The sequence below is a fragment of the Herpailurus yagouaroundi genome, unplaced genomic scaffold, assembly GCF_014898765.1.
Source record: "Herpailurus yagouaroundi ecotype Mexico unplaced genomic scaffold, PumYag 569, whole genome shotgun sequence".
NCBI lineage: Eukaryota > Metazoa > Chordata > Mammalia > Carnivora > Felidae > Herpailurus > Herpailurus yagouaroundi.
The window spans coordinates 4,669,209-4,678,293 of record NW_024412786.1 but is presented as its reverse complement, the minus strand read 5'-3'; the positions used below and the strand labels follow the sequence as shown (position 1 = coordinate 4,678,293).

Sequence of the window (9,085 nt, the reverse complement as noted above, 5' to 3'; positions counted from 1 at the left end):
CATGGTTTAAATGCCACCACTATCCTTGCTGTCTCCTGTCATAATCCTTCAACCAGGCACCCCAGCCAGCAGCGTTTCCAGCCTCTAACTCTCCCTTCACAACGACCATGATCACTCAGCTCCCCAAGGACCACAGCTCCCCAGGCTGCCACACTCTCCAAGTCTCAAGCCAGGCCCCAGGCCAGTCTGTGATCCCAGAAACAATGGGAAAGAGCGTTCTAAACCAGCTGGGCACAGTCAGCAGAGGTCAGGGGAGAAATGAGGCCTCCTGCCAACAGCCATCAGAGTGAGCCTCTGACCTCAGTCGCACCTTCGGATGATTGTAGCCCCAGCCAGGAGCTTGATTATAACCTCAGGACACACTCTGAGCCAGAACCACCCAGCTAAGCCACTCCTAATTCCTGATCCCCCTCCCCACCCCCAAAAAATCCCATTTGCTGATTCAGGTGGCCCAGTTCGGGGGTATTTTGTTACACAGGAATAGATAACTAATACACACGCCTGAATAAAATGAGGCAAACCTGCCGATATCCTCAAATCTGCGGGAGCTGTTACCTGCCTGTGTGTGCACAGTCTTCCCTAAGCCACGTGACTGCAGCCCACAGCACTGGCACCCACGTACTCCCCTCCTGGTTCGGGAGTCCCACCATGCAGGAACAGGGCTCTCCTCCCAGGAGGATCCCCAAGACTCGGCACAGAGCTGGCAAGGCAGTCTGGGCGGTAAATAAAGTGCCCTTCACCGTTCCTACATCTGAAGCGTAATGAGGTAGGGGGCCGAAAGCTCTCAAAGCAATTACCTGACATGTAAAACATCCTTGATATTTCACTCACTTAACCCATTTTACAGAGAAACGGTTATGCGTAAGGCCCTCTGGTGAGGCCAGGGAAGGCGGTGGACACGAAAACCCCAGGATGCATACTTGGGGCGGGGAGGAAGGGGGCACGGCGAACTCTTTACAACCCTGTCGGACCCTGAGGCGGTCAGGGCCACGATCCCTTCTCTGTGATTCTGAAATCCAAAAAACTCTGACCACGGCAAGAGTTTTGCTACCCATTTTGTGGCAAGACCCGCGTGTGGCTGTGGGCTTGGTTATAGCCTTTCAACCCTACTGAGAAGGAGCATCCTGTGTCGTGTTGTGAACATAGTCACATGGGAGATGGCAGGTGCCCCCCAACCCCGGACCCCCCACGGGTGTGCTGTGTGCTCTGTTACTGCGTGAGGTTCTCAACAGTCCCGAACGCCTCAGGCCCCAGGGTTTCAGAGACGAGACCACGGGTCTGAGTTAAGAAGGGTCACCGGCCAGCGCCCGGCCCGGACCGGCCGAGGCCCTGGCGGTGGCTGGGGGGCCGCGGGGAAGGTGGGGACCCACCACCGGGCGGGCACTCACCGGAAGGAGCCGTCCAGGTTGGCGCGGTGGATGAAGCTGAGCTTGGCGTCGGCCCAGTAGAGCTTCTGCTCCTCGAGGTCGATGGTCAGCCCGTTGGGCCAGTAAATGTCCGAGTCCACGATGATCTTCCGCGTGCTCCCATCCATGCCTGCCCGCTCGATTCGAGGTGTCTCTCCCCAGTCTGTCCAGTACATGTACCTGAGGAGGAGGCAAGCACGAGCAGAGAAGGCTAGCACAGACCTGCCTTTTCGGTCTCTGTTTCCTGTCAACGCGACCGCAGACGCATAAACAGAGGCCGAATTTGTCCTAAAATCTCACCCATTCGACATAACCAGTGCTTAGGGCCTGGGATATTATTGCTTCCAACTTGTTTTCTAGAAAGTTAGTGATAGCTTAATCTTTAAACAGAGTTGGGTAATCAAAATATACTGGGTTCCCAACTCGTTCTTAGACAGCAATATATTCTGGGTATCCTCTCCTTTAACTAACAAAATTCTTCCTTCTTGTCTTTTTTTTTTTTCATTTTTATTTCTGAGAGAGAGAGAGACAGAGCATGAGCAGGGGAGGAGCAGAGAGAGGAGAGGGAGGGAGAGGGAGAGGGAGAGGGAGAGGGAGAGGGAGAGAGAGAGAGAGAGAGAGAGACAGAGACAGAATTTGAAGCAGGCTCCAGGCTCTAAGCTGTCAGTGCAGAGCCCGATGCGGGGCTCGAACTCATGAATTGTGAGATCATGACCTGAGCTGAAGTCGGACGCTTAACTGAGTGAGCCACCCAGGCGCCCCCTCCCCCCCTTACTCTCTTGATGATAGAGTACTATAAATTATTTACAAGACTTCACATCAGATGTTTGAGTTGTTCCTGATTTTTTGCCACTACAAAAATGCTGTAAATGAACTTTTTTTTAATGTTTTATTTATTTTTGAGAGAGCACAAGCAGGGGAGGGGCAGAGAGAGAAGGGGACAGAGGATCTAAAGCCAGCTCTGTGCCGACAGCAACAAGCCCGATGCGGGGCTTGAACTCACGAACCGCAAGATCATGACCTGAACGGAAGTCAGACACCCAACCGACTGAGCCACCCAAGGGCCCCTGTAATTGAACTTCTAAAGCCAATTAAAACACGTAAGATGGAATATTATTTAACAGTTTTAAAAAGTTAGCCATGAAGCCATGAAAAGTCATGGAGGAAACGTCAAAGTGTATTAATAAGCGAAAACAGCCAACCTGAAAAGCCTACACACTGTGGGATTCCCACCATAAGATGATCTCAAATCTTGGGGCGCCTGGGGGGGGGGGGGCTCAGCCAGTTGAGCATCCGACTTCGGCTCAGGTCATGATCTTACGGTTCATGAGTTCGAGCCCTGCATCAGGCTCCATACTGGCAGCTCGGAGCCCGGAACCTGCTTCGGATTCTGTGTCTCCCTCTCTCTGCCCCTCCCCCACTTATGCGCGTGCGGGTGCGCGCGCTCTCTCTCTCTCTCTTTCTCTCCCTCTGCTCAAAATTAAATAACCATTAAAAAATGAAAAAAAAAATCTTTGTCAAAACCAGACTGTATACGAGCACATAGACAATCTCTGTACCTTCCCCCTAATTTTTCTGTGAACCTAAAATCGCTTAAAAAAAACCCCAAAGTCTATTAAAAAAAAAAACCCACAAGGGGGTGTGCACGGACATTACCACAGCAGGTGGGCGGGGGGGGGGGGGGGGGGGTGCAGGGGTGTGACCTGGGCTGCTTCTGCCCGCCCCCCGGTTTACAGTAAGGGGCAGGCGCCTCACATCCACGAGAAACGACCCTAATTAAAGCTTCTTATGCAGGGACACTGGGGTGACACGTTCACACCCCCCCCCCAGCACCCAGAGAATGCGTCCGGTTGTCCAGGCGGGGCGACCACCCAGCGTGCACAGCTCTTAGCGACAGCGGACGGGAACCACACCAGCTCGGAGGACACGTGACCTCCGCGTTCCGGTCAGACGCGGATGAGCCACGGGACCCGGGGATGGGACACCTGTTTTATGTGGCCTGCCCGGCCAGGAGGGCAGGGTCCACTTTCGCTCTGAGAAGCCCCGCTCCCGGCGGTGGCCCACGACGCTCTCCGGGTGGTGCGGCCTCCCCGCTGCCCTCCCGCTGGGGTGGGTGCGGGCAGGTGCATCCTGGCCTCTCAGCAAATCCCATAACCCTCGGTCTCTGCGACTGCTTTAAAGGCCAGCAGCTTGCCCACGCGGGGCCGATGGGGGTGAGCCTGAAGGCCGGACCCGGGGAGGCAGGGAGCTCCTGGGTCCCCCCCCCCGTGCCGTCTGTGAGAGGGCCTGCGGGGAGCGCAGATCCAGGTGGGGAGAGGCCGCGCCCCGTCCCAGGCCCACAGACTCTCTCTTGCCTTCCAGCTGCTTCTCCTTGACCAGGCAAGTCCCCCACTGCCCTTGGCTCCGCTCCTTCACAGGCCGGATCTGGTCCCCTTTCCGCGAACCCTGAGCGTGCCCGCTGCTGCCTGTGTGCCAGGGGCAGCTCTGCGGCCGCAGCAGGTGCGGGTGCCTGGGGGGCCACCCCCATTTGTGAGGCCGAGCGGTCTTGCCAGAGGGGTGTCGTATCCGAGCTGGTGCCACGCCCACCTGCTGGAGGAGCTGGGCCGGGGTCACCGACGATGAGCTTGCAGGGGCCAACCACACCCGGCCGCTGTCACCGAGCTCTGCTGCCCTCCAGCCCCGGTGGGGACGGAGAGGAAAAGAGAGCACCCTTCACACGGAACACCTCTCCCCAAAGCCTCCCTCGCGCTCTCTCCTCTGCACCTGGAGACGCGGCTGACGCAGGGCAAGCAGGAATGACCACTCCCACTGGACAGATGGGAAAACCGAGGCTCCAAAAGGAGCCCCACGTCACATGCCAGTGGCTTGGGAGCGCCGCATAGCTCTCTGAGTGAGGCCAGGGCCTGGCCATCATATGACTCACCCCTGTGCCAGCAGGCCCGGGCGGTGGTGAACTTTGTCTGGCAGCCCAAGGCCTGCAGGTGCTGTCGGCCAGCTCGGCAAAGGCTCCCGCCAGCCTGGTGTAGACGCCTTCCCTCCCGGTGTCTTCCCGCCCCCAGCAGCCTGGAGAGGGCCCAGCCTTTGCGCCACCCGCCGAGAAGGTATCGGGAGAATAAATCTCAGGGCAATCCACTCATGCCCTTCCCGAATGCTCCACGGCAGCCAGCGAGAGAGGCTCCTCAGGACCTCCTCGAGGAGCATAATTCAAATTCCTTCCCCCCGGGTCTCATCACAGAGGCCCGCTGCTTTCCTTAAATGGGGAATTTGCGAGCCCCTCCGTCAGCAGAGACCAGTTGGCGTGGATGTGCTTTGGCAGGATCCCTGAACACGGCCACAGGCCCGGCCAAATTCCACGGGGGAAAATCAACTTCCGAAGGAAAGCAGAGCGCCTGGTCTCTGCGCAGAGGCTGGCCGCGGTCGTGGGGCGGTCGTGGGTCGCGGGTCCTGCATTACTTTAGGGCAGGACCATTTTGCATGTTAAAGAAGGGGTTGGGTTTTAGCCCGGCTTTAACTTGAGACCTGGGAGCCGCTGCAGCCCCTCGCGGGCCGAGCAGGCCAGGGCTGGTGCGGCCCCCACGCCAGGTGCTCCGAGCCAGAAGGTCCTCCCCAGAGCCTGACCTTGGCCCTGGGGACGCCGGGGTCCTCCGTCTGCCCCGCCTGGATGCTCGCACTTTGCCACCGGTGCCGCCGAAGCATTGCTAGGCTCAGCGTCAGGACCACGGGCACTCCTGGCAGCGGAGCTCTTGGTCACGTGCACAGAGACGGGCTGAGAACCCTCCTTCCTGATGAGGAGGTCCGGGTGGGCACCCCCTCGTCCGAGGAAGCAGCCCAGTGGGAGACCATGTCACCGGAGGGCACGAGGAACCGACAGAGGCTCTGACGGAGCGGGGGCCGGGACGCAGCACAAGACCTGTTGTCCCAGCTCTCAGGACGGCAGTCCCGTCCCCAGGACTCAGCCCCAACTTGTGACTTATGTCACTGTGGGCATCAAGCTGCCGGCCCGGAGTCCTCTCGTCCTGGGCAGCAGGGCGCCTCGGGAGACAGAACGGGCATCTCAGACCTTAGCCACAGGGGAAAGAAGCGTGGGGGAGAAGGCCAGGGCCCCAGAAGTCCTTCCCAGGGCGTCAAACCCAAGGTCAACGTCGCCCCAGGAGCAGGGTGTGGGAGAGAGTTCAGAGGCAACCTCAGACGGGATTTTAATCCTTTAACGGGAAAAAGCCAGAGCCAGAGACTGACCGGCTCCCGGGGATGGTACAGGCAAGGCCAGCCTGACGGGAGCATGGAGCAGACTGCTCCCCACCGAGCACCGAGCACCCCCCAACCAGGCACAAGCACCTCCCAACTGAGCACCTCCCCACCAAGCATCTCCCGATCAAGCACCAAGCACCTCCCAAGAGAGCACCTCCCCACCAAGCACCCAGCACCTCCAGTCAAGCGCCTCCCAACCAGGCACCAAGTACCTCCTAACTGAGCACAAGCACCTCTCAACCAAGGTGGTGACAGGTCACGAGGAAGAAGAGAGACTTCTGTGCCCCGACACGGAGGCTACGTTTGGGGTGGGGGTGGGGGGAGGGGCATTTTTAGCGTAACAACAACACGTACCAAAGCCGCTAACTGTTCGTGGTGTTTTCTGCATGACATGTGACACGGTCGCAACCCTGCACAGCTGGGGACACTGAGACAAAGAGCGGCAGCACAGAACCCTTGCCTCTCGTCTTTCTCTCTAAGCTACGTGCAAAGGAACAGCAAACCCCACATGGTTCTGCCTTCCAAACAGATCCCAACTCTGGTGGCTTCTCACCCACAGCCCGCCAGCTTTCTGATCCAAGGCGCCACCCGCTACGACCAGGTGACAGTGACAGCCGCCAATGAGCCCCCTGCCCCCACCCTGAAGTCCACTCTGGCTCCAGCCGCCGGAGAGACCCCTTAACGCACGGGCCAGACCCAGCGACTCCTCCACTCGAAATAGGGCCTGCCCCTCACCCACTTGATGTCCTCCCCTCTCCCCGCCCCCCACCCCACTACAGCCCCTCCAACAGGCCGGGCCTCCTCCTACCCCAGGGCCTTTGCACTGGCCACTCCACCCACAATATCCGTCCCCTGCGTGGCCACATGGCTCTCTCTCTCTCATCTGCTCTCTCTCATCTCTCAACAGACACTCCTAGGCTCCTGACCTACAGGAAGCCACTTGCCTCACCCTCTTTGTCTTTGGGCCCTGCATTACTCTCTTCTGGGGCTCATATTCTTCTCAGACATCCTATCTATCTACGGCCTTCTCCCCTCAGCGCAAAAGGGCCTCAGGGCGGCAGCCCTCAGCCTCTCCCATCACTGACAATGTCCCCTCCCGGCCAGGGAGACTCAGCCATGCCAGCTGCCACCTCCTAAAAGGTGGTCGGCAACTCCGGGAGTCGCGGAGCCACACCGCAGGAGAGGAGAGGTTTGAATGGGGAGCATCCTGGGAGGTCAGCGTGGCCCCGGACAGCTCAGCCTGCTTGCGGTGGGGGTGGCAGAAGGGGCCTCAGGGACGCCACTGTCAGGCTCGGCCCCCCAGGACGCTGAGGCTGGGGTGCTCCTCCGGTGGGGGGGGAGGCCCCAGGCTGGTCTGGCCTGACTCCAGTGAGTCTGATTATCACGACCTTCGGGGCCGTGAATCCCAGCCCATCTCGCCCCTGGCGCACGCGCACACGGTTGACACGGGAACCAGTGGGTTCTAAGTCAACACGCTGAGCACCCCGGACATGCGGTTTACTTGGCCACCACAGCACCCCCTCGCCCAGCCTGTTCCCCGCGCCACCCACACACCAGCCACAGCTTGGCCAGGGTCACCCGCAGGGCAGAGAGGGCACGGGTGGGGACAAGAGCAAGTTGGCGGCATTAGGTGACCAGAACCCAGGGGGTCGTACTGTCTTCCTGCTCCAGATGTCAGGGAGCCGTCCGTCTCCGACAGCGAACCGACGGTGGTTCAGCCGCTGCCTCCAGGCAGGCACCCGCCGCCCGGGTAAGGGCGTGGGGGAGGAGGGGGCTCGGGGGTAGGGCTGATGGAGCGAGCAGCGCCCGCTCAGGAAAGTCTAGCATGAGCCTGGCCGGGCCGGCCGGCGACACTCAGCCGCCTCCCCACGCCCTCTCCGGCACAGCCTCCAAATCCCAGGACGTTCCCAGCTTCGCTGCCAGTCACACAACCCCACCTGGATCTCACCGCTGGGCCCTGAGCCTTCGCGGGGCACAGTGAGCCCGGCCAGCCCAGGAGAGCAGACGGCTTCCGAGAGGCCAGGGAAGCAACCCCCCGGCCAGCTCCCCTTCCGGACGAGGGCCTTCACCTCTGACACCATCTTCGCCGACGCTGCCGGAAAGGCGTAAACGGCAGATTCCACCTGCTGGGTCGCCTGCACCTTCTCGGGTGCCACCGCGCACCCGACCGAGAGGCCCAGTGACTCAGATCCACGGCCGAGCGCTCCCAGAGCCTCAGACGTGGCAGGTTTAAAACGGAAGCCCAACCCCGGAACATCGAGGGGAAACAATTCTCGACAAGCTCTGAGAGGCGAACTCCTTTTAAGAGGGCCGGGTTTCCTCTGCGAGAGCTGCTCGGGCTCAAGGGAACTCAAGAGGGAAACCGCGAGCCCCTGAGCCCCGCCAAGGAGGAAGGCAGTTGGGTTTACCCGTGAGCGGGGTCCAAGGCGATGGCCCGCGGCTGGTCGAGGTCCTGCCAGAAGAGAACCTTCCGGGACGTCCCGTTGAGGTTGGCTACCTCGATGCGATTGGTCTCGGAGTCCGTCCAGTACAGCTTCTTGCCGACCCAGTCGCAGGCCAGGCCGTCAGGCGACACCAGGCCAGAGATGACCACGTTCTGCACGGCGGCCCCCGTCTGGTTCAGGTAGATCTGCTTGATGGCCTCCTCGCTCACGTCCGTCCAGTACACGGCTCCCTTGGAGAACTGGAAATCCACGGCGGCCGCGTCCTCCAGGCCGCTGACCACGACGGTGGACTCCAGCTTGACCCCGCCGGCATCCACCAGCCGTACGTCCCGGCGGTTGGCAAACAGCAGGAGCGGTGAGGCTGTGGGGGGTGGAGGCAAACCGTGAGGACCGCTGCCCAAGCCAGGAGCCGCACGGCCCGGGACGGGGGCGGGGGGGGGGGGGGTGCTGTGGGCACCGACCGCGTGCCCGGCCGCGCCCCAGGCCCCCTGCTCCTTCCCTCTGCTCCCCGAAGCACTGGCAGGAAGGTGCCCAGGCAGGCCCAGGCCGGGCCATCGCGAAGCTCCCCCAGTAACGGCACCGCTGTTACTGAAATCACAGAGGGCGGCCAGCCAGCTCCCCCAGGCCACGGTGACTCTCTCTGCCACGCCCGTCGCCTCCCACGGGGATGCCGCGGCCGCACTGGGCCTCGAGGGGCCGCAGAGAAGTCACCGTGACGGCAAGGGAGGGGGATGTGAGGGCACCAGTCCTGGCCGGGAGAGCCTGAGGATTCCCGTGTGATTCCAGGACCCGCTGTCCGCGCTCAGGCCCCTTCCTAGGACGGTGGCCTCGGTGTCCCAGCCCGGAATGCCACCCCTCAGCTCAAACCCCTCCGCCAGCTCCCTGTGCCGCTGGGACTGCGGTCAGGCTGCCAGAGCGAGCGCCCCGCTCAAACCCAGGCCACGGCCTCCGCAGGCCGCGCGGGGACACCGGAGGGCTCAAGGTCAG

General features: G+C 61.0%; 1 protein-coding gene across 1 annotated transcript in view; it reads right to left on the bottom strand.

The window, feature by feature from the left end:
* The window catches only part of LRP5 (LDL receptor related protein 5), a gene marked incomplete at its 5' end in the record, with an annotated part of 74,289 nt that extends 65,484 nt beyond the window's left edge, over nucleotides 1–8,805 (bottom strand). The window contains 2 exons of the mRNA XM_040465799.1: nucleotides 1,389–1,586; nucleotides 8,063–8,805. Coding sequence (XP_040321733.1) covers nucleotides 1,389–1,586; nucleotides 8,063–8,805 — 941 coding nt within the window. The remainder of the gene's footprint in view (nucleotides 1–1,388; nucleotides 1,587–8,062) is intronic.
* Nucleotides 8,806–9,085: the final 280 nt, after the last annotated feature.